At 36.3% G+C, this 25,988-nt stretch overlaps 1 protein-coding gene across 1 annotated transcript; it reads right to left on the bottom strand.

The window, feature by feature from the left end:
• LOC131432643 (zinc finger TRAF-type-containing protein 1 homolog) lies at window positions 1-25,948 on the bottom strand. The gene is made up of 6 exons (XM_058599049.1): window positions 24,949-25,948; window positions 7,278-7,336; window positions 6,804-7,195; window positions 6,549-6,709; window positions 6,285-6,487; window positions 1-1,443 (listed from the first exon to the last, which is right to left on the bottom strand). The coding sequence occupies exons 1-6, from the start codon at window positions 25,447-25,449 to the stop codon at window positions 1,416-1,418; spliced, it is 1,344 nt and encodes a 447-aa protein (XP_058455032.1). The 5' UTR covers window positions 25,450-25,948; the 3' UTR covers window positions 1-1,415.
• Between the last annotated feature and the right edge of the window lie 40 nt (window positions 25,949-25,988).

Here is a 25,988-nt window from a genome sequence, read left to right as displayed (position 1 = left end):
TTAGAGAATAAGGGTAAGTTTATTACAAGAATAAAACAAAACAATATCTGGGTGAATAAAAGAGATTAAAGACGAAAACCATCTTACTGATGACGAATTCTAAAGCTATGTTATATAGGGACATATAAATATATCTTAGCATCTAATAAAATTATATCTCTTCAAACCACTTAAGTTCTCCATAATATGACGAAAATACTCCGATAGTGAAGCACTACTATTACTAGTACTATTGACTGAGTTAGAACAGAGTGAATCGCAATCTCTAACTCACTTGCACAAATGAAATATTGCCAGGTGCTTGTTCAGTTGCTATCTGCAATGGGTCTGCTTATAGAGTACATTGTAAAGAAAAATGATTTTACTCACTATTACATATTTTATACATACATAGCTCGTGATAGAATTATTATATCACTTTTCGGCTTAATGCCTTAATTATATTTAAATATATATCTTTATTTTTATTTTGTTTTTCTTAGTGTCTAGAAGAAATGGTTCCCTCTTGCTAACATTTGCTGCTGCATTACTTTTTTTTCTCTATTGTCCGAACGCTCCGAAAGAAACCGCTTCTGTACAACCTCTTCCCGAACGTCCGTATCACAAAATCTGATTAGCGAACTTACCAATACGAAAACATGGATACGAGCAAAACTACTGTTTTCCCGGTCTGAAGCCTAGAACTGCAATTAACTAACAGAATCGGAAACTCTGCGTAGAATCGAATAGAGTTCAGTGTATTGAATATGGCTTATGGCTTTCCTAATATTTCTTTATACAAAATGGCATCCGGTTTCGAACATATTTAGTAGAAAGTTTCACGATCAAACAGCGAATGGAGTTAACAACAGACAGGTCTTCTATGCTCCGTGACATCTACTATTGGCAATGATAGGGAATCATAAACTAATTATACTATCGTATTCGCTGTTTCGTTTACTATTTTCTTCTGGTTTGGAAAGTTGTGTCATGCACTGAGCGTGATATATATGTAACGTCGTACTAATTTATTGTTCAAAACAAGTGATAGTTTATTTGATGCATACCGAACGTTTTCAAAATGCGTATATCTTTATCAGCAACGAAATTTTGTGCGATGCTTTGCCTCAAATTTAGATAATTCCAAATACGAATATTTCAAGTGGCATTGTACAGCTCAACTGTACATTAAATTACGCCTAGCAAAAAAAACACAAACAAAATAAAATCACTAGCCCTAGATAAACAAATTTGGCTTTTGAAGGTAGATAAATATAAATCATAATATGAGATTATTGTGAGCTACCGAGCTCTCGTGATTAAAAGCAATTTTCATATTACCTCACTTCACCGTGTGGCGCTAAAAGAATTCAATCTAAAATAAAATGTTGATGCAACATGTTACCAATCATTAACGGGAGTTCCGGTTCGACAAATTACTTGGATGCTAGAAACATGATCAACCTGAAATGAAAATAAGAGCATTGTTTAGTGCTTGGATATGATGATGAACTTTTACTGAACCAAAGTTGACTTTGTACTCAAGTGCAATAGAATTTGATTTAAGACTTAACTGTAACTTTCTCTACTTTCGTCCAACTGCAACAGCAAGGAAGTTCTTGTGTTTTTAGACTCAACGATTTTGCTTCACGGGACCATGGAGGTGTATTGAATGAAAATTCACGTTGACATATTCCAAATCCTTGACAACGACCCTCATTGACATAATAGATTAAGACATACTCGATTGGACTCAGTGCTAGATATGGACGGGTAAGCATGTTTTCAAACCCGAAACCGACCGTATCCGATCGAAAATTAAAAAAAACTTTTACCCGTACCCGACCCAAACCCGAGATTAATTTTTCCTCCAAACCCGAACCCGACCCGTACCCGATATAAAAAAAACTTTACCCGTAAAGTCCCGAAACCCGGAAAACCCAAAACCTGACCAAAATTTTTTAACCCGAACCCGTTGAAAATGAAAAAAATCGGCACCCATACCCGACATATCATTTCCTGAACCCGACCAAGACCCAACGAGTACGGGTTTCGGGCACAAATACCCTTCCACGTGGCCACTATCACCGACATGGAAGGTTACGGAACAACAACATTAATATTGTAAGCAATTCATATGAAGAGACACTACGTCAAATTCACGGACCATTTTAACGTCGGGTACGAGAGTAATATTTGGCTAAAAAAATTATTAAATTAATCCGACCGAAGTTGATTGATCGTTTCAATCGTGTTTAATGCAGGCATTAAATCTCATTTGCATTTGTGGTTGTAAGGGAACTGTCAGAAGGTCAATTGTATGGGTGGGCAGTGTTGCTATTTTGGTGCACACGAATTTGACATTCCTCTCCCCTATTCCTGTATACGAGAGTCGATACGGATTCACTTGAAAGCGCAGTGCTCGCAAAAAAGGATACTGCTATTTCCCGAACAATGTGAGAGCTGAATATCTTGTTCATAAGTTTTATAACAAATTTCATTATATGTCTAAAAATGTAGTTAAATTCAGAATTAGTTTTGAAGTGTTTGTGCGGCGAAAATTTCCAAAGACCAAATAAACAAATAAGTACACTTCATTTCGCCCAAAATTAAATTTTCAAATAGACAAATTTCGAACATTCAATAATAATTGTAAGCGATAAAAAGCAACACTTTCCTTTGTGTCCTTATTGCAAGAGTGGAAATTGATAAAATCACAGATAACAGATATACAGACCCAAACATTTTTTTTCAAAATCCTGAGTAAATTTCAAATTTGCCATACGTTGGAAACACTACCGCCACCTACTCGATCGTTCGCCGCGATCTTTCAAAACGTTCAACTACGTTCCGGAACGATAACAACATCCTCCTGCCTGTTATAGAAATATTCCAACTACAACAGTTTTAACACTTATTACACGATTTTCCTAAGTGTTAAAGACAACTTTATTTCCATTAGGCATAATTCACATGAGAATTGGATCGGAATAAAACAAAAATAAAAACTTGTCATTTTAACCAACATCTAAACAACAAACAAGAATCAAGCGTGAAGTGAATGTTGCACCAAAAAATTTAGGCTCATGTGAAAGTGGCACCCAAATCGTGGTGGCACCTTGTGTCGATCGTGGTGACACCTGCAAGTATTCGCCACGCTGATTGAGCAAATTTTACACACAGTTCATATGTGAGCCTGTATATCACACACTAATTTCAAGTATAATGTTTACATATGTAGAACTTCGTCACGATGTGTCAAGTAGTACCTGAAACGGCCTACAAACGAGATGTCGGTCGAGATTTATCCAGACCAGTCCAACAGATGGACTGCAAAGGAAAGCAAAAGATGTGAGCGCTAGGAAGGTACTTCAAGCGTAATCCGAACACTTCGATTCAGAACGTGGCTAAAAAAATTCTTCACCAGTCAATGAAACTTCATATATTTGAAATTGTGTAACTGATCCTATAAACAAAATACAGTGGCCAAATCTTGTACCAGAAAGCTGCATCACGTATTGGTTGGTTCAGTTTTTCGTTGGCATGTTCCGGAGAAATTTCGGAAGAAGATCTACAAATTTGTCAAGTAGTAATTAGTATTAGGCTTTCTGACAGCTCACTTACAACTACAAATGCAAATGAGATTGGTTTGTTTTCATCAGGAAACTCATGCGTTAAGCTCGATTCCGACAATCAATCAACTTCGGTCGACGTCAAGATTAATTTATTATTTTTTTTGCTGAATATTGCTCACGCTCCCGACGGTAAAATATTCCCTGAACTTGACGTAGTGTGCCTTCATATGAATTGTTTACAATTAATGTTGCTGTTCCGTAACCGTTCCATGCCGATGATAGTCGCCTGATGCTACGTGTGAATCGCTTATACATATTGTTTTGTTTTCATCAGGAAATATATTGGCCACTTCTTTGTCACTAGGGTCGCCGTTAATTTATCACCGGGCATAGAAACCTCAATGGCCGGCGATTCAACCTAGGACAGGACCTGACAATTGTTAATCCACTTTTAGGACCAATTTCGGACCAGCTCGTGATTGGTTGAATTGACATAAGCAAGTACAAGTTGTTGAAATCAAGATTACTGCAGGGTGGTGTGTTGTCAGTATCGTCGGTAACAATGTAGCTTGATATTGGATATTTTATTTTTCAGGTCATCTTTTCAAAATTATTAATTTCAATAGGATTTAAGTTCAATTTGTTTTTAAATCCTGTCAATGCGGAAAATATAGAGTACATTTAACAATCACTGGATGATACAAAGAGAAAGCCTGAAATCACGAAGTGTGATATGGACGAGAATATTGATTATGTTGGTTGAGAATAGCACCGAATCTGTAGATACTTCTGTATGTTATCATTTTTCTCAAATAGAATATGTTGAATACTGCAAAAATTAATTACCCAAAATTGAGTGTTTTAGAAAAATTTTATTAAGCCGTTTCAACTAAACGTTTTCTTCAAAACAAACATCTGATCAAAATGAATCCAGAGTTATATTTTTGACCGATATAACATTTGTCTAATACCGTTTTCGTTTATTGATCAGAGCAGCCCGAAAGCTGAACCAGAGTCGCCCAAACAACGTTTGATATGTTTGTTTTAGCAACCTGAGGTCGCTCTAGATCGGACTCCAATCGCGTAGTTTCGCTCTGAAAATTTTCTCGGGTCGCACCACGCATCCAGCCGAGTTTGTTTATTTTTTCTTTTTTCATGAGTTGTTGTTTAGGGCGCGTACCACGTGTTCGTTTAACTCGGAGTCAGAGTAGCCCGCGTCTAGGTTCAAAAGTGAAAACGGTATAAGTGTTTTCAAATGATAAATAATTGCATGTTATAAGGGGAGAAAGTTTTTAGAATGAATAATTATCTCTACTGGCAACAGTGATCGCGAGGCATTTATTATTTACAGCAGGGAGCAACCGGAATAAGAAGAGAAATATTTTTCTGGAAAAAGAAGCCAGTTGTCTGGTCCTGTCCTAGGATTCAACAAGCTATACATAACGACCGGCACCATCAACATTTGCTGCCTTTCCTCCGGTCCCACGAAAGTGACACTCTGTTTTGGCCGATTCTGGCGTAATGCCATTAAGCGAAACCTGCGATGAAGTGGAACGAAACCAACGATATTGTTTTTACGCCAAAAGACAAATCCGCCAAACTTGCCAGAACTTCGGAAATAGCCTTGGAAAGAAGGGCGAATAGACTAACTTCTCAAAAACACAAGGAAAAAGTGCTTTTTTATTCCTTGAACATTTCAAAAATATCCGACTGAAAACGAATTTTGATACACAATTACACTCTTAACCTAACATAGGTACTGTGCAGTCTTTTGTAAAATCGAATCTATGATAACCACCAATGGAGCAATAAGTATAAGTATAAGAAGTATAAGGCGATCGTACTCTAACACATAAAACATGCGAAACGCGGTTTGGAAAATTCAACGTAGAATATTTTGATCTACATGACACCGCACGATCTGGCAAGCGAAAATTGTTTGATGACACCGAATTGCATGCATTTTTGAATAACGAAACCACAGCTTGCAAAGGCGTTGGGAGTTTAACGTTTACAAGCCATGAAAAAGATTCAGACAGAAAAAGGTGTTTTTACTCCACAACACGACGACACCGCACAATTCAAAAGGCGTTAGTTTTTGACCATGCAGCTTACTCACCAGACCTGGCCCCATACGACTACCATATCTTTGCCTCGTGGAGCCACATGCTTTTCTGGACAGCGCTTCGATTCTTACGAAAATGATTCAACACTAAAGGCAGTTAATTCTACTGACAAGGTATTCACCAATTATCAAAAAGATGACAAAATGCATAGAAGGCAAGGGAAAAATATGTTGATGACCAGATCATTCGTTCAAACGCAATTCACACAGGTTCCTAACACGAATGACTTCCACTAGTCAATGGAAATCAAATCAAATCTCACAGGATGCAGTATATTTGTAGATCAACAAGTTCATTCTGATATTTTAAAGACACGGAGCGCTTCGAAAGAACAAAATTTATTGAAGACGAGAAATTTCAAATTTTTCTGTATGAAGAACAATGCGAAAACAAAATTTACCGAATTATTGGGCGTAACATTAACTACAGTTTCCTAGCACTTAAAAACATGAGGATTTACCCATTGAAAATTGGGTATCATACGAACTGAAACCGAGAGATATCGAACGACACTTTTGACTGTATTGTTATTGAACAGAGAAAACAATCCTCACTCTAACGGATGGCTTCAAATTTCGTATTCGTCGAAAAAGATAAAACTCACCTGAAATTGATCGCCTTCGCTGCCAGCAACCGATTGCACTCCGCCGTATCCGGCAGAGGCATCAGATTGAACGGACTTTCCGTTTCTGTCTCGGTGAAGTCATGCTTGTAGATTTGGGTATCGGCTTTAATATCCGAGAATGGACCTCGCAGTACAAAGAAGTGCATCGGTAGTGGGCTGGTTGTTTTCGATTTCAGAATCAACTAAAACGGAATGTAATCGATAATAATGGATCCGAAACTAGAGTTTGCACAGCTGTAATACCTGATACGTGATGTCTCGATCACAAGACTGGTGTGGATCACGCTGACTTTTATTAATGATAGCCTTCACCACCCACTGGTGGTTAAAAGCGGAGAAGCGTGATGTCTCGTAATACAAGCGGTGTACGTACTCGTCCGTACGGTATGGTTTCATTTGAAGATCTGAAACGGTAAGGAAAAGGCGGACGAAAGCGAAAAGATCGCTCAACGTTAGCAGGTTCGAATCACGGAACGGAAAAGTGACTGTTAATGCTACCATTGAAGATTATCTTCTCGTAACTCAAGAGATCGATCAACGTGAGGAAAAGTTTCTTCTCCTCGGCGGCACGTTCATCATGAGCCTGCAGAGCGACCATCACTTCGGCGCCAGACTTATTCGGATGCACACAGTTAGCCTCATGTGACGGAACTTCGTGAGTCGGTCCACGCCATTGACAACCGATCCGGGCGAAGCTGCAATCCGTCGGGCGCTCCTCGCACTCATTGCACTCATGATATTCGATCGATTTGTTCGGGAACTCATTGCCACAGTACTGACACTCGCTGGGCAACTCCGAAACAGCCTTTTCGACTGCCAAATTACGAGAAGAGTTATTTTTGCTGATCTCTGTGCGACAATTAGGACAGGTCGCATTTTGATCACGAAGCCTAAGAGAGGAAAAAAATGGAGGAAGAAAGATGGAGTTAGAGTGAAGGATTAAGTACAGGGAGGTTTCGAACCCATACTTACCGACCGTCGGCCAACAGATGAGTGAAGCATCCAGCGCACATCAGATGGCCCATGGTACACTGCAAGCATTTTGGGAGCAAACGAGAAGTAGAAAAAGAAACACAATTGGTTAATTTTGCACGTGAATTTCCACTCCACAAATCAATCATTCATATCCTTGATGATATTGTTTATTGGCAGTAAATAGAGGGTACTAATTTTGCTTGCAAAAAGTTCCTAAATAGTAGGCTTGAAATTTGTTATATTTTTTAAATCATTTTTTCTGCCTTATAATAGAAGATAAAACTTACTAAAACAACCCAACCTGTAGGGGAAAGAAAAGAAAAATGAAAAACAGTTTTGATTAAAACACATCAAATTCAGCTTGAGTAGGGGATATTTTATTTTTGTTCCCTTCCGTAAACGACTGGGTGTGATATCGGATTCCGAACGAGGAAATTGGCACAACTTAAGCGGACCACGACACAAGGTGGAAGTACAGGAACCTTCTTAAGCACTAACAAGTAAATGAAAACATTGCATTGTTTCTATTTTCCTCGACTGTTTATTTCATCTCTTTGATTTGGTACAAAACATTGTTTCGGGTTTCTTTTTCTTTCCGATGATTTTTCTTTTCTTCTTATTTTTTTCAGTGAAATTGATCATCGCGATTTTTTTTCTTTTCTCCGATGAATTACAACACCATGAAATGAATGATACAAAATACTTGTCAATGAGCAGAGTAAAGTTTTTCACAAAATACTACCAACTATCACATCTAGAAATTATTCTGTTCATGAAATTAAAACTTATGTTTTCTATATACTAGATAACAACTTATTGTTTTATAATAATTGGATTATTTTAACGTTTTCAAATGATTTACAGGATTTCTTCCATCATTTCTTCAGTTGCAGAATAAACACATCCAATTTAAAATAATTACTCCATCCAATTGCTCAATAATCATATGAAAACATTTTACATTAATATATTTAAAATTTAATCCAACTTCAGTTGCCGTTACAACAAAGCTTTACAACTTTTATTACGAAATTAGCAGTTATACTAACTTAATACTGGAACACTGCAAAAGTTGAATAAGTAAAACGAACAGAAATGAGTTCTTCCAAGTGATTTACACCTTGGCCACATCCACACAAACATACACTAATTCTATTAGTGACGTTTAATGAAATCATTCCACACACTTTGCTTCGAATCAATCAATCCCATGCTAGAGAACACGCACACGTACGCAAATAAACTCACTCGATTGATATTTATTTTTTTAAGGAAGGTTTTATTTCCAAAGATTTCAGTATGTTTTCTGGTATCAACTTTGAATAATTGGTTTTTTGTTTTTCATGAAAAATTGAATTTCTCTAGATCTTTAAAAATGAAACAAAAGCATTAACTGATAACACAATGTCAATATATCAATTTATAAACATCAAAATCAAGTAGATAATTGTTTGACTGCCTCACTCCGAGAAAAAAAAACAAAACTTAGACTAAATTCAAGTATGATGTAATTTCTTGGGTGAAGACAAAATATTACATCTATTAACATGTAAAAATAATTTGTATGTCTGTTTCGATGTCAATTTCAGCTGAATTAGCTGTGAAGTTGATGATATGATTCATTTTCACTAGCTTTGGAGACATGCAGCCGTAGTGTGCAGCATAGTGAAAAATCTCATCTAAAAACGTTGAGGGAAACGTGGCTCTGAGCTGATTTGCACCCAGGTTTTTCGAGAATTTTTTTAGAACAACCATCAGGTTTGATGATTTCTTGTGTCAAATAATTTTAGTTTTCTTACGATAAAAATACTAACATATTTTTCTAAAATGCTCAGGGTTGAACCTAATCTTTTATAAGCGCTATTGGCTTTATAAAAACCTATCAAACTATATTTGAAAAAAAAACACGTGAACTTTCCGTGAACGGTAACTGGAAAACTTGTGTCCCAAATTAATTTTATTAGACAACTATGAACTCCATCCACTCATCTCATTATAACTTTCTCGTGCCTAATTTGTACTACTTACTAGACTTGTTATTTCTATTATTACTTTCGCTAAATTCTGATACATAATTTAAAATAATGGCATTCCGTTAGAAGTTGAAAAAGTTCAGATTCTAGCAGCAACAGATACACATTATTGTTAATGTATTTAGATTATTCTTATTTGTTGAAACTTCGGTTTAACATCCAAAATATAATTCTCCAACAAAAGTAGAAACCAAAAAAATGTTTCAAAATTACAGCTCCAACCAAAGCAGTTTTCATATTAATGGTAATATTTTTTAATATACTTTTTCAATCTTATGATCATTCGTCTCTCAGATCAGAAAAACGATTATTTTTCTGCGGGGATTGAAATCGAATCCAAGTAGCCTGAGTGAAAGGTTACCGTCCTCACCACTATGCCACGTTCCACAACGTCATACAAATCCCAACCCTGTGCACAGGGTTTGGAATTCTTGCTGATCCGAGAGGCGAAGATTAAAACCTTATAATCGGAATTCAAAAAAAGTCATGAGGAGTAAATATACTCCATAGCCGTTTAACAGAAATTTTTCATCGTTATGAGCTCGACTTAAACAATCTCAACGTTTACGATTAGCGATTTTATAGTATCTACTTCGATAATTCTAAGACATGGTTTATAGAATTTACGTTTGGCGTAAACTCAAGATTGCCGTGATTTCTTCAGTGATGACACAATATTACGACTAGTAACATGTAAAAATATTTTTAGTGTCTGTGTGGATGTGAACTTTAACTACATTAACTGTGAAGTTAATGATATGACTATTTTTTACATACTTTGAATTGCAAGATTTGAGTGAATAACGACGCTCCTTTTATGTGAATCTATAAAAACGTAAACTTACACGATTTTGCTAATACCGTTTTCGTTTTTGAACCTAGACGTGGGCTACTCTGACTCCGAGTAAAACGAACATCTTTGAAAAGCATAAGATTAATTGATTATTAACTATTTCATAATTTCAAAACAGTCTCATTTGGGTGATCGAATGTGTGGGACAATTTCAAGTGGGTGGTTCAGAGTTCGAACATTTGAAACGATTGCCATGTAATCATCCTATACACTATGAATCGACTGTGGAGTTTGCTTAAAACAGAATTTCAAGTATAAAAATTGACTTTGCTTTGTTTTTGTATCTCTTCTATGAAATCCGAAACAACTTGATTCACATCACGATTGTTTTTTCCTTAGTATTTTTAGTGTTTAAAATTGTTTTTATTAGTAGTATAAGGATTAAATCTCAATCTTCTCATAAATACATAAAAAAAATATTGTCTTTGATAAACTTTGCGAATTGATATCCTGAATCTTGAATTATAATACATAAATGTAAAGTAACTCGTATCGTTTTCGTTAGACAGGTCTGAAACTTTTCTTTAAACCAAAAAAATCACGACGCTGATGTCGTTTTCGCCTGATGCCAAACCTAACCCAGTTTCCATCCTAACTGCTGTCAAACCGTTTGTTTGAAGCTAGTTTCGAACCTAGTTTTTAAGTTGTTGAACTGAAAATCGAGTCCGTTTCGAACCTGGTTTTTATATCAGTGCTAAGTGCGAAACCAACACAGTTTCGTGAAAATTGTTTGTTTGATGAAACTGCCCTGGATCAGTTTCAGTTTTCTCAAGCGAAAACGACATGAATTTCGGTGCGCACTAAACACGGGAGTATGAGTGAACTCGGTATAGAAATCCTAAGTGACATTTTGGAACCAAATCGAATCGACTTTTTCGCACAAGCGCACGTAAAAAAACTGTTCGTTTCGTAATTCGACTCTTCACAGAAGTATCTATCGTTTTACCCATTGGGAGTTGTTTTGAATATTTTCTTTGATTCGCTTTTTCCAAAGCGCAAAGAGCAAAACCAACCAACAGGGAGGATTTGTTCAATAAGCTAAAATTAAGTAAACTACATTCAACCATAACTTGATTGAATTACTCAACAGTTGAGTAAATATAGTTCACTATAGAATAAATATAGCAAAAGACATCATATTAAAAAGATATCCAGCTCTCACATTTCCCGAACAAATCATTGGCAATATCCTTTTTTTGCGAGCATGGCGCCCTCAAGCGAGTCCGCATCTCGTACAAAGAGGTAGGAGAAAGAAATGTCAAATTCGTTTGTGCCAAAATATCAGCACTGCGCACCCACACAATTGGCATGATATGTTGAATGTGATACCGTGCGATGGCGTTGCTGAGCTGAAGATTGATTTCGCTCCAAGCTGACAGGGTCTAATATAACTCAATTTTGTATATATTTTGGCACTGCTAAGAGCCTAACTCGGTACTAACATGTGATTAGGGCATATCGTGCGATATGCCCTTTTGAAAGTTACGATAAATAATGCTCATTACTGAAGTTTTAAACATGAAATTCAAACATATTGCGCACAATTTCATAGAATGGGCTTCTATCTACGAGATTATATCGATTATTGTGTAACTGAAGGATGTAGAGCCGAGCAATGAGCATTATATTTTGTAACATTCGCAAGGGCCTATCGTGCGATATGCCCTAATCACATGTTACTACCGAAGTTCACATACAATTATAATATTGATTAAAATTAAGTAGTCCTCTGATTCCGTGTAGTTCCAGAATTTCGATTTGAAACCAATTTAAAAACTGGCATCTATCAAATGAATCGATATCACTAACAATAAAAGCTTAAGTTAACGATTGTTCAAGAAACCTACTTGGTTTCGGATACAGTTTTCTCCAGCAAATGCGAAATTATAGTGTACCGTGTTGAGATCATTTATCCTATTGCTGCCATTATTACAAATTCGATCTTTTGATGTGAAATAAAGCAACCAAACCCAAACTGAATGGTTGATTTTTTTACTATTACTTCGAAGAACACCAAACTGACGAACCAAGAACTTACACACTGTTCGCTTAAATTTTCATTCTGCTGGTCTTGGACAGATTTATATCAATGACCTGGAGATATGCAATAATAACTATTACTGTAGGTGTCACTTGTTAACGGAAAAAATAGCAATGCTTTTGTATTTCTGTATAAAATGTTCATTTCGACCTAAATAACAAAGAGAGATTCTCTTTGTTTACTTTCTCTTTCGATTATTGCGAAATATCCCAGCTTATTTCGGTAAATTCTGCATTGCGGATACGAAGATGATAGCTTTAGTTATTATTACCGGTAAATAATTGTAGAGAAGGTTTGCTAAGAGTACCGTAATAATCGAAAGAGAAAGTAAACAAAGAGAATCTCTTATTGTTACTTAGGTCGAAATGAACATTTTATACAGATTTGATCTTTTATGTTGAACTGCTGAGTTGTAATATCGACGCGTGTCAATACAATGAACAAGGACAACTGATCTCACTTTAACTAATGACAGCATAAGTTAAAGGATAAAGTTCAAAGATAATGAAGATAAACCCTATTGAAGGAGGCGGATATAGCCTTGTTGTGTCGTTCGTCTTTACGCAGCCTGTCGGAATTACTGCTTACAAACAATTACATACAGAAACAAAACAATTTACAGACTCGAGAAGAAGATTATCACAATGTTGTAGCCTCTTCTTCTAAAAAGAACCCTACTGAATTTTGGAATCAACGGAATCTCTACGTTTTAAAAAACTAATACGTAAAAATGACTACCTATCAGCACATTTATACTGTGTAATTACAATACCTCATAGCTTCACCATAACACCAGCAACAAAATTACGCATCCAATTACTTTGTTTGGCAAGACAGCTGTCAATTTTCGACATTTTATATTATTACGTTTTATAGATTTATTTGGCTCAATTTAAGGAACACCTGGGTTATAATCGGTTCGAAAGTAGTTAGTTTAACGCAAAGTGTCTGACTTTCAGCAGCAGGTTTACAAATATTGAAATAAATTCAGTGTTTATTGTAACAGAAATCATTGAATATTTCTGAACATTTCTTGATTATGACATTCGGGATCATTAAAATAATCTTTTATGTTTAACTACTGAGTTGCAAGGCAATTCAACATGAACTGCTATGCATAAATGATTCGAGCACGAAACGAAAAAGCATATTTTTTTTAGGTTATTGGTATTGCGAATACTCTACGGAAATTGAACATTTTTTAACTATCAATCCCTGAAATTTAACCAATAATCAGCATAGAACTGTTTCAGTGTGTATTGGAGTAATATTGTTTGATTAATTGTGATTGAGAATTGGGATGAAAGATGTTTAAATACACTATTTTAACAAAATAATTCGCAAGCCAAATTTGTTTCGATTTTTTTATATTTTGTTTTGTTATGAAGAATGAAAATTGAATTTCTCCCTTTCCATCTCCCTTCTCGGTGACTCTGTATTCAGCAGATCATCCACAACATTATTTAGCAGACCATCCACAAGCTTATTTCATTGCAACCAAAAGCCAGATTTGTAGGCTTTGGTTGCTGGGTTTTTAGAATTATAGGTGGGTATTTTTGCATAAACTTGCTCTTGTTGAATCACACGCTAAATGGGATTTGGAGTACCACACACTTTAAAAAAAAACTCTGTGATTTTACATTTTATTAGATGCACATAAATGGAGCGTCGCAGTTTACGCAAATGTATGTGGAAGAACATTCAATATTGTGTCTAAAATTCCTTGACATGAATCCATTGAAATAAAAAAAAGATGAATACTGATAGCGACCGCCGCGACTGGAACCGAGAATCATTGGGTCGCAAAGTACGTGTGGCAATCGACTGATTCACAGAAGCACACATCTGCTTGGTTGGTAAAAGGTGCATTGAAATTCGTAGTCGCACCTGCTAGCAGAATTCAAGTTACAGTCGAAACCAGTAAAATTCATGCTAACCTAACATTAAGTCATAAAAAATTAAATTTTCTGTCATTTGATGAACTTGGTCTTCATGAATTACATCGTATAAGGAATTAAATCACCTGTAAAATTCAATTTATTTTGGTATGCTGTTTTATCAGTAACGCACCCAGAATAATTTTCGCCCGGTTTAAAATATGATATGCCGTCCTCATTAAAAAAAAGGTCCCACGATGATTGTTTTGCCGGCCCCAAAAAACGTTGCGCCCGGAGCGAATGCCCCCTGAGACCCTTCTGATATGTTATTAGATAGATACTATAATTTCTGTGATTACTACCGATTCGCTGTTCAATTCTGAAGTTACTAAGAATTCACTGTTTTATGTTTTTATTGCTCGATTCCGCAGCCAGCCATATTTAACTTATACGGTTTACTCTTTTAATTAACCTACCGAGCTAAAATATCTGAGAATTTGTTGAAAGGACCAATTACCTTTCCTGCTTACATTAATTTACACAATTAAGTCTCTTTTGAGTTGACTAACATTAAATCTATCAGCCGCATGAATATTTAAATAAACGATAAGGTCTAATACCTTCTACCTTAATTATTTTAACTAAATCGCAATAAAATGTTACTCTGGTTCCAGTAGTTATCACATTTTCGCGAAATATTTTAAGAACAAAGTTTACACAATAGATAGTGTTTCAATCTTATACAGGTTTGCATTGTTTTTTTTACTGATAATATTTGAAAAGCTTTCGGGATACAGTATTAACCTAACGCCGTAAATAGCTACTCTTCGAGAATCTATTCTAAGTCATGAGTCTCTGCTTACACAACCCTAAACCGTTTATCAAGGTTTTTACGTTGTTTTCAAATGACAACAGTTGATGACGACATTACATAAGCGACCTTCAGCTCAAAACAAAAAAAACACTCCATCGTTCCCCACTCTTCAGCGCAATACTCCCGCAACAAGCTCGAATCTAATCTCTCTCTCTCTCTCTCTGTCGCACACATACACACATCTAACTGAACGAAACCCCACGGCAGCAAGTGGTCGACCTCGACTGTTACGTGTTACAGGCGTGTGGATACTACCGCTAAACCATGATGTCCTTGGAAGCCACTTTTGGTCTCATTATTCCTAAGCAAACTGGTACAAACCACACCAACGCGCGACGTACGTGCGATAGTGCGGATGTATATTCAAATATGTAGCGTACTTTTTCTATGCGAGAAGCAAAATATTGGATATATTTCTTTTTCCACGCCGTTCAAGTATGTGGAACAGTTTATTTTCATTTCTTTTTTTTTCTAGTGAATAGACAAAAGCACCTTGCAGACCAGAACCAATACATTTTAGGCGTTGGACGCAATTAGCAGCGAAATATTAGAAGAAAAAAGAAAATTATTAAGACGAACGTCTGTTTGTCTGTGATCCCACGTTGCTGTTGTTTATACTTCACTACACGCAACACACACCCGACCCGAACCGCTCTAGACTGAATGGCTGGTTGATTGGTTGGCTGACTGGTTTTAGCGCGGTGCTTCGAAGGATGGAATCTTATCGCAGGAAATAAAAACAGCTGGAGCTTGACATTCCTTCACCCACATTTTAGTCACTCGTTTTGTTTTGCTCCCTACCAGCCAGACAAAGACACGATCGTCAGTCATTTGGAAGGTCGTTAAACTTAAGCAACCGTGTAAAAATATACAATACCAGGGAGCATCCGATTTCTACCCGCTCGGCACAACCTCGACCAAGCCTAACGGCTCTAATTATAGAAACACACCGAAAGGGAGATTGTGGGGAGCATCTCTGCTAAACATAATCGCACGAGAAATTAGAGCTTTAGCAAACGTAAATTGTGTGTATATTTCCACCAGTAACTCCGCTAGATTGTAGCAGAGCCAAGGTCTTCTTCTGTTCGGGGAATCAGTATTGCGTATCGCGAGCGCGTGAACTAGTCCTCGACACCCGGCAATTATTTCCACTAATGATCGCTCGGCTCCCGGAATTGGTTAGATCGCTATGATCTAAATACAGCTGAGTCGTTAATTGCGAAGTGTACCTGCTATGTTACTCCACCAGAAAGTGGTTCATTTACTAGGCCTGATGTAATCTCCCCGTTCGGATTGCCCAAGATGATCACGATAAATGCTTAACGGTAGATACCATCGCACACAGATGGAACTGATCGTCAATCACTTTTCGCTTAGTTTTGGATTCCGTTACGCTGTTTACTTCTGAGAGGGTCCAACTAGCGGAGACACCAAAAAATATCTATAATTAGAATTCAACAAGTAATGAGGTGTAAAACTAGATGGCACGGTCCTAGTCTAGCACAAGATTTTGAACAAAATCAAATTCGTTTCCTATTCAGACAAGCTGAACAATGAAAATGGGTGATTTTGAAATCTGAGCTATCAATTTGATTCCAGTTTGATAACCTCAAAATATACAAAACAAAATCAAAACTGATTACATTCTACTGACTTGATTCGAAACGATCATTTACAAAAAAAAAGCACGGTCGTTTTCAATCAAATGATCTTGCCTACTGAGTCACTTTTAATATTATTTACTTTAAAGGTAATTACGGCGCAATTTGTACTCAGGCACAGTAAACTTCGAGCAGTGGTTGAAACTGAGCTGCGAAACTAGCAGGTCAATTCGAAGTTTTATGCCTGAATGTATCGAAGACGAATCGAAATCGTTAACAATTTTGTTTCAGGTAGTGCGCTTAAAATTCACAACATTAATTACCAGAGTATCGACAAATCTCTGATTTATCTCGATTTTTCGGGAAAAAGTTAAGAAAAAATATTCTTGCCCAATTTAAGGTAGTGATCTTCACGCAGAAATGACATTCGGCTTGGTTTACTCGTTGTGGCAGGGTTACCAATATCTAGATTATATGCTTTAAGGACTGATGAGCGGAAGGTGAAACGCGAAGAAATCGAAACTAAATATGTACTTTACGTACGAACCAAAAACCCCTAAATGTTCAAATTCTGCGGCGGCTAGTAGTCGGTCGTCACTCGTTTTCGTCCGAGACGTCAGATGGCACATAAATAGTGTGGATTTTGCGTCTGCCTAGCGGTTCAAAATAAACTGTTAGGCGGAGATGGCGGTTCAATTTGAACTGCTTATAGCACTGATGAGCCGAAGGCGAAACGCGAAGAAATAGATTATAAGGTTTAGCTAAACTCAACCGAATGAAAAATTACCCAGCAGATTCACAGAAAAAAAATTAAGTATGATGATGTATGAATCGGCGTGATGGTATTTAGTGAACTGTGAACACTAGGCAAAATTTCTTTCGCTGGAGTAAACCTGAAATTTCTTTCAAATCTTTTTATCTTTCTCTATATCTAGTTCGAATATCTAAAGGCTGACACTGCTGGCACAGACTAACAGACATGACAGTATGAGTAAATTCATATAAAAATAATTTTTCGTGATGCACTAGTTCCACCTATATTGTACTGCGCGAACTATTTACTATTTGTACACCCCTTGTGTTATGTACAAGTTTTTCCACTAGTTGGTTTCCCCTCGTTTGTCAACACCGATCAGCTGCTTGCAGGGATGCCTGATTTCATCAAAATATTTGAAAATGAATCGTCACAATAAATTATTGGATTACGTTGATAATATATTTAACTTTATCGCGATGTTGGACTCAACGTTGTTCATCTAGACTATTTTTTATTGTGTTGGTAGTTTTCACCCGAAATTAAGTGGCGGCAGACCAGAAGCAAGTAAATATTGTAACAAAGCGGGTTCGATTATGTATTGCGTTGAAGGATGAGAAGTAGGCACAATTATGTATATAGTTTTGGTAATATGTATTAAATCTGTATCCTGCATGAAATTCGCATTGACGTATACAAATTAATACATTACAGGTAATTCTGTATGAATGGCAACTCTGTTGGTAAATGAAAAAAATAAACAGTCTAGATGACAGACAGGACGTTTTCGATAGGGTAACGTGGCGCCACCATGACACATGTGAGTCCCAAATAAAGGATTATTCGAAATGACCGTTAAAATGATTGAAGAATCTAATTTGAGTGTCCTGTCTGTTAGTCTGTGCTTCTGGTTCCGAAGATATGATCGTAGAAGTGTCGTAACCGATAAACCGCACTACTTTTCTCTATACGTTCACTTTTCTCGGAGATGGCATAAACGATTTCAACAAGCTTGGGCTCAGTTGGAAGTTACTATAAGATTATTGATCAAATTCGATGATCATATGACTAACTCTTCCGGTACTATCGATATAATCGTGTAAGTGAAGCAACTGACAAATAGCCCTTTTTCTATCTGTATCAATGAATGAGCTCAAATTCGTGCTAGAAATTATCTTGTTAAAAAAATTGTGACACTGTGTGAATGACAAGAGATAGGTATTTTCACACTACTAGGTGGATTACGAATAGATTTTTGCCTTTCTTATGCATAAAGGTTATGCAATCACTGTGAAAACCGACTTTTGAACCAAGACCCGGAGGCCTGAGTGTCATATACCATTCGACCTAATTCGTCGAGTACGCAAAATGTCTGTATGTGTGTACGTATGTAACATTTTTTGCACTCACTTTTCTCGGAGATGGCTGAACCGATTTTCATGAAAGGTCTCATGATCCCATACAAAACCTCCAAATTTCATCCGGATTCGACTTCCAGTTCCGGAATTATGTGGTGAAGTGTGTTTAAAATTGGATACCGTCACTTAAAGCGGCGAAACAAAACACTTAAAAAAAATTTCATAACTTGCCTCGAAACTATTCCAATCGGTAGCCATTATCAATAGACAACCAAACAACCCGATTCCAGTTATGCTGGTTCTCGTTTTCTGATTCCGGAAGCACCGGAAATAAAAAGCTAAATAATTTATAAATTTGACCCAAAACTATTCCAATCGGTAGTCATTGTCAGTAGAGGGCCAATCAAAAATTTGGCTTTTCTGGTTCTAGGGTTTCTGATGAACGACCGAAGATTGTAGCCATAGACTCAAAAATGGATCCCAGTCACTTTTCTCGAACCAACTTCGATTCTACCGGTTCCCAGATTCCGGCTTCGGAAGTACCTCTTTTCGTTTCCTCAGAGATGGCCTAACCGACCTGAGTACTGTTTCACTCTGTAGGTTATACTAGTTTATGAACAAACCTTTTTGTTTTTTAAGAATCAAAGAAAATTAAGTTTATGAATACCACACATTTGTATATGAGAAGGTCGTCAAATGGTGAGATAACTAAGTCCTCACAAGTCCCTATCTCATGCCTCCACGAGCGTCTATGATGACATTTGGTCAATAGAACGGCGTCGACTGGGTGCTATCGCCTTCTGCGTTAGTAGCAGAATGAGAGGGTGCGAAATGGCTTGTAGGTTGAAGCCCATCCTAAAGTGCAGTGTTTATCATAGTATATTACAACATATAATTCTGTTGTTTATTACATCATGTATTATTATTATTATTATTATTATTATTATTATTACTATTATTATTATTATTATTATTATTATTATTATTATTATTATTATTATTATTATTATTATTATTATTATTATTATTATTATTATTATTATTATTAGAGCGTAACTTACACTGCGACATTAACTGTTATACTATATCATAGCATATTATTTCACATATTATATTGTATTGTATTATATTATATTATGTTATATTTTATTATATTATATTGTATTCTATTATATTATGTTATATTGTATTCATTATGTTGTATTATATTATATTATATTATATTATATTATAGGCTTTATTATGAGTAGTACTACGTACCTCTGCGCAAAATATGAATTTGTTTTACTTATAAGTTATCATTTTTAAAGTAAATTTTAACTAAATATCAAGGTCGTCACAAGGTGAGCTTGGTCCTCACTGGTTCCTGTTTCATGCCTACACGTGTATCTGTGGTGACAATTGGTCGATGGAATGCGTTGATGGCAGAATGATAGGATGAGAAATGACATATAAATTCAAGTAATATAATATCATAGCATATCGCAACATATCATTTTATTCATTCTATTATTTATTATATAATTCATTGTACTATATTATGTTGTTTTTTATTATTATTTTCATTATTATATTTATTGTTACTATTATTAATTCGTCATCAATAATAATAACATATATTATTTTTATATATGTGGATATTATTATTGTTATTAGAAGAGAAATATTCTACTTCCTGCAGTATTGCGAAGATAGAAGAGCATAACTGACACTCTACATTAACTGTTATTTTATATATTGATTTATAATATATTATATTGTATGACATTGTATTATATTATATTAAATTAAAATATATTATACTATATTATGTTCTATTATATAATTTTGTAGTATTTAAGTATTATTATTATTATTATTACTATCGTTACCATTATAATCTTTATCATTATCAGCTACATTTTCATTTCCATACTACACATTTCACTTTACACATATATTATTAAATTGTATCATATTATATTACGTCATATTTTGTGGTATTATATTATATTACATTGTATTATATTATACTATATTATGGTACAATGTTTGGTATTGTTTTACATAGTATTGTAATGCATTTTTTTTAATACACAATTATAAGTGTATTATATTGCATTGTGATGTATTACATTTTTATATTTTATGCATAATAATATTTTATTATATTCAGTGTCGTATAGTGACCAAACTATATTATAATATATTATGGTATATTTTACTATATTTTGTCACATAACATTATGATACTATTATATTCATCATAAAATATTATAGTAGACTATAATACATTGTACCATACGATTTTGCATCGTTTTATACTATATTATGTTTTATTGTATTATACTGCCGGAAATTATATTAAAGTGTATTATGTTATATTATATAATACTATGCTCAAGTACATTGTAAGGGAAGAGGGATGGGAGTGCATCAGGGTATCTTACAAGTGAATGACTGGATGAAGGAGTGAAATGTCAACCCGATTCACAGGGGAAAGCTGTGTGTTTTCCCCAGAAGGTCTGAAATGAGTAAGACGCACCCTTCTAACAAACAAACCATCAGGCAGGTTTAAGCTGGTACAGCGAATTCTTTTATTATATGGCCGGATGTTATTGCTGGAAGGCGCCGGGTCCTCAAAGCCCATTTTGGCCTTCTTAACAGCAGTAATATGAAAGTTATCTGATAATCAAATTCGGATCTACTGTAAGTCTACCTGCATCCACTGGTAATGCCTTGAACTGATGGTGGCTTCACACATACATACATACATACATACCACACATTTGTATATGAGAATGTGTGAGAGATATGAGAAAGGCATCATTATACCACTAGGTGGATTTAGAATAGGTTTTTTTGTTTAGGTTCCAGTTCAGCTCTGTCATTTGATTAAAACTTGACATCCACATGGAAGTGACTTCATAATGTATGAACACCGCAAAATTTAGACCATACAATTTTCACTTGGTCATTAAAATTTGTAACCAAAAGGATTGTTTTGTCGACAGATCAAAAAGTGAAAAACCTCTCGAAACCCCTCGTTCCAAAAAAAAAAGTTACATCTGACTGTCGATCGGAAGTGGCATACGAAAACAACAACTTCAATTTCCAGAGAAATTCACTGCTTATACTGATTAAGCCACGTCCAAAACTTTTCATCAGAACTTATTCTTCCGTTCAAAAAGTTAAAAAAATGGCAAAATATCGGTCGTTCAAGATAAAAAAAACAGCATCGAGAAACTGGAATCCAGTTCGAAAACAAGACCGCGTAAGCTGTACTAATTGTAAAAAAAAACTTTACAAGTATCAAAGTATAATCTATAATAGCAAATCGCTTGATAAAAACAGTGTTTAGGTAAACTAATGAATTCCGACATACTAATATGATATTCGAAATGTATTAGGTTTGAAGTACTTTGTATTGTGGATGCAACAGCGAAGAAAAACTTATGTATATTGCCGTATGAAATCATCGTATTTAAGAAAAAATATATCAACGTAGACTTCCAGCAGCTTCCTGGTCTTGAGTTTTATACCGCATTACAACGTGGTAAAGCAGACGGTCTCGTCAAGGCCAAAAAGTTAACCAAATTTTTTAAAAAGTACATGATTTGGTAGGCTATTTGAAGTTGTGGTTCAGAAAAATCTTGATACGGTTAAATTTACGTCAACGAGTGTCTGCAAAAATGGCTACTTCGATTCGTCAAAAAACACACGGGTTCTGTGTTGTTTTGGCATGATTTGAATATAGGTGGTATGCAGAAATCAACATTAACATTGTATCAAATGACTGCAATCCTCCGAACACCGCAGAATTTCATACAATAGAAAAATAATGGGGCATTGTGGAATGAATTCTTGGAATAGGCAAACTAGGAAAAAGACTGTGCAGAGCTTAATGGACGGGAGAAAACGAAACTTTTATCATTCAGATATAAAAAGTCCGAATGCTAGTATTTTGTTATACATAAGTTGTTGGTCAATCCTTTGTTAAAATTTTTTTTTCGGATTTAGAAAAGAGTGAAAGAATTATTATACTGGGGGATCTTAGTCTAATAGGACAAAAGGGTAAATTACACATTGGTAGCACTGAGAATAACCCTTCGAATATTATGGAACTGTAAGTATTCGAATGAAAGATTCGTTGAGCAATATTTTTTCTAGATAATCGATCCGACACTTTTCATACCATTTACTTGCATTGCAAGACTAGGTATTTTCATGGAATAAATTTGGATTTTTTTACTATAGTAAAATCATCATCAATTTTGTTTTGGAAGGAAGAAAATTTCATGAATCTTTACAGCTTAGGTATAGGTGTTGAAGTTTACGGGCCCTGTTTAACGGATTTGCTACTGGATGTGGTTGTAGTCTATCCAATTCTATAGAAGCTTGTTTTTGCAATCAAAAACGACTCTTAGAACTACTAGTGCTTAAATGGGAGCCTTTCATAGGTAATCGGTGTCAACTGTATTGAGGTAACAAAATAGCAACGTTAATCCCAAAAATGTTATACTTTTGCACACCACGTAAAATTACGGATTCCGCTATTTTTACTCAACAAACTGTGTTCTGATAAGATGAACCTTCACTTCGTTCAATGAAAAGATAAATTCATAGGTTACCATAGGAAGTTTACGAACCCTCTCTAAAGTAAAATTTGTAAAACATCTTCATACTGATTGATAGATCAATATATTTTGCATCAACCGATTTCCCCTACATTATTTGTTTCCAGCTAGATCTCACTCAGTCTGTTCCGATTTCGCAGCCATGTTTGTTTTTCTCATTTGTTTCAGTCAAAACATTGCTAGAGCTCGAAGTACGGGTAGTAATATTTTCATGCTGGTGTTTTGTTGTTTTTATTACGTCGCATTTTTGCTCTCGCGAATCTCAACCCAGTGTGACTCTCGCTGACAGCAGGTTCAGAACTTCTCCCTTTTTCTTTCGTTGCTCTCGCAAAACTCAATCAGTCATTCATTCGCACACTCACACTAATTTCAATCAGCTGTTTGAATGCACACCATCGTTCGTTCTCCTGACGTTGATCGTATTTATTATGCTCAGGTTGAATCGCTCTCTCGTCTTCTCGATGCTTTTAATGTTTTGCTATCGTCAGCTCGATAGCGTAGTAAAAAAAAATTCGTTTCATTTTCATATCGCGATGGTCGGAAGTGGCGATATGAGAAAAGAACCCACACAAATCCCAGGCAAGGCTATCTAGAGGCGACCCTCATCACAGTCCATCACCGGAGAACAATCGAATTCATTCACGCCAAACCCAACCCAGGAGTAATTTCGATCAGCTGTCGGTAGGATTGCAACTCACCGACGACGACGACTACGAATTAAATTTTGAGGGTCGCAACGTCAGAGGCTCGGGTGTTTCTTTCTAGCATGTGAGTAAGTGGATGCAATTCAGCAGTCGCGATAACCTCGTACGACTTCGATGACGATGGTTAGAAAGCTGTGCACTTTTGCGATGATGGAAAGGGGAAAACGGGAGGAAAAACTTGGGTGTGCGGGAGCACACAAGAGACATTTCCTATCAAAATGGTGGAATTCTTCGGGTTTATTCGAGGTATACACGATTCCATTGCGCTTCAACGGGCAGAGTTTGGGATTGTGTTGGTCTGTTTTTCGTTTGTTTATTATATTCTCCCTCTCTTGCACGCGACTGCTCCTTGGTCACACACTGGTATCTGCGCAATGTATTTTGATAATTTTTTTCTTCTTTCATTGGGGATTTCTCTTTTTTTCTACACTTGTATAACGGCAGCGATGGTGGAAGATGTAGATCTTTTGTTATTGTCTGTCAGGCGACTATCTGTAGCTTAGTGAACACCGATTAGTATTCAAATTAACCAATTTAGATTCCTTGGTCGGATCGCGATAGAGATTTGCCTAGGACAAGGCCAATGGGATCACAATTTCAATAGTGTGCTCTAGTACACGTGTCGTATTTTGCAGAAGCTCTGCCATAGTCGCCCGTACTAGTAGTAACAACATAGCAGAAAGCAAAAAAAAAAAGAACAACACTTCTGACAGACAAGTGAATTTTTGCCAAGACCAACACAAATAAGCTTTTGATGTTGCTAGTACGACCATTAGGAACTCCTCACGCGAGTGGGCAAACGAACGAAAGAAAAGTGTTTGTTACGTCGACCCACATTCGCTAACAAGTTTTCGCTTTAGGCCTGGGAGGGGTCATCGTAGAAATTCCTTGAATCTTTACGATTGGCCAAAGTTGAAAGGGTAAAATGCCTGTTGAAAAAAGGATCGATGAAATTACCTGGTACATCGCAGTTCTGGGTAGGTCCAGACAGACGGCGCAGCAAAGAATGCCACCAAGACGGGCCTCCAACTTTTCAATCATTTTGGTTGCAGGTTTATCGATTTTCTTGCGTTTGGCTTCCGGTTCATCATCACCCGGACACTCGGCCGAACGGGCAGATTTTAGGTTCTCTTTATTTTCGGCTTGGCCAGCACTGTTCGCGGCATTGCCCAGGCTGAGATTTAACTCCTGGTTGGTGGTCATAATTTGCTCACTCAAATCCAGACCATGGCTAAGCTGGGTAGCCACAGAAATCAATAATGCCGAGGCCTGACCAACCGAACCGGATGATGATGAAGACGATGAGGAAGCAACCACGGATGAGGTCGATGACGAGGGCATGGATGAAGATCCGGACGTCGAGCCCGACTGCAAATCGGCAGGAAGCTGATTCATTCCTCCAATGCTAATCAAATGACTGGAGCTGGAAGCTGGCGTTTCCACTAAACTGTCTGCCATATTGTTTTGCGGATGGTTAAACTGCTCACAATTTCATACACGCTCGAATCGTGTAAAAGTCCTTAGAGTTTACAAAATATACGATTCACTTCTTCAGCACAAGAAAAAAAAATTAAAATGTCAACCGTGTCCTGTGTAGAAAATTCTCTGCAGCGCCTACAGAGCTTACTGCGATGGTAGAATGTAAAGGCAGCTTTTACCACTCGATAGCAGAACAACAAAGAAAAATCAGCCCCCCAAGCCTATGCTGCTTGGCACAATCTTCCGCAGGGAAACACCCCAAAAATAAACACTATTCGCTTGATAACGAAAATCTCTTCACACGTTCAGAATTACTCGAGATGAGTCAACTGTTTTCGGTTGTGGTTCATGAGCAGTGCAGTAAGAACACAACTAACTAAAATAGCTTTAATTATTCTGATTTCTGGGTGCAGAGCTCTGTAATTTCAGGAACAACCCACAAGCACGTCTTGATCATCAAAGTGACAATTTGTAACTACGCAATGCGCTAGCTCCTATATGTTTTTATGTGTTATATA

The sequence above is a fragment of the Malaya genurostris genome, chromosome 2 (genome assembly GCF_030247185.1).
Source record: "Malaya genurostris strain Urasoe2022 chromosome 2, Malgen_1.1, whole genome shotgun sequence".
Lineage (NCBI taxonomy): Eukaryota > Metazoa > Arthropoda > Insecta > Diptera > Culicidae > Malaya > Malaya genurostris.
The sequence above is the reverse complement of the archived record's forward strand: the minus strand, read 5'-3'. Positions and strand labels throughout refer to the sequence as shown.

Bases quoted from the DNA above. Each gene is read 5' to 3' on its own strand.
- LOC131432643 (XM_058599049.1), bottom strand. From the start codon at position 25,449: ATGGCAGACAGTTTAGTGGAAACGCCAGCTTCCAGCTCCAGTCATTTG. The intron at 7,196-7,277 runs GTAAGTATGGGT...TTCCTCTCTTAG, and splicing joins CATCTGTTGGCCGACGGTCG to GCTTCGTGATCAAAATGCGA. The intron at 6,710-6,803 runs GTAGCATTAACA...TTACCGTTTCAG, and splicing joins CGAGAAGATAATCTTCAATG to ATCTTCAAATGAAACCATAC.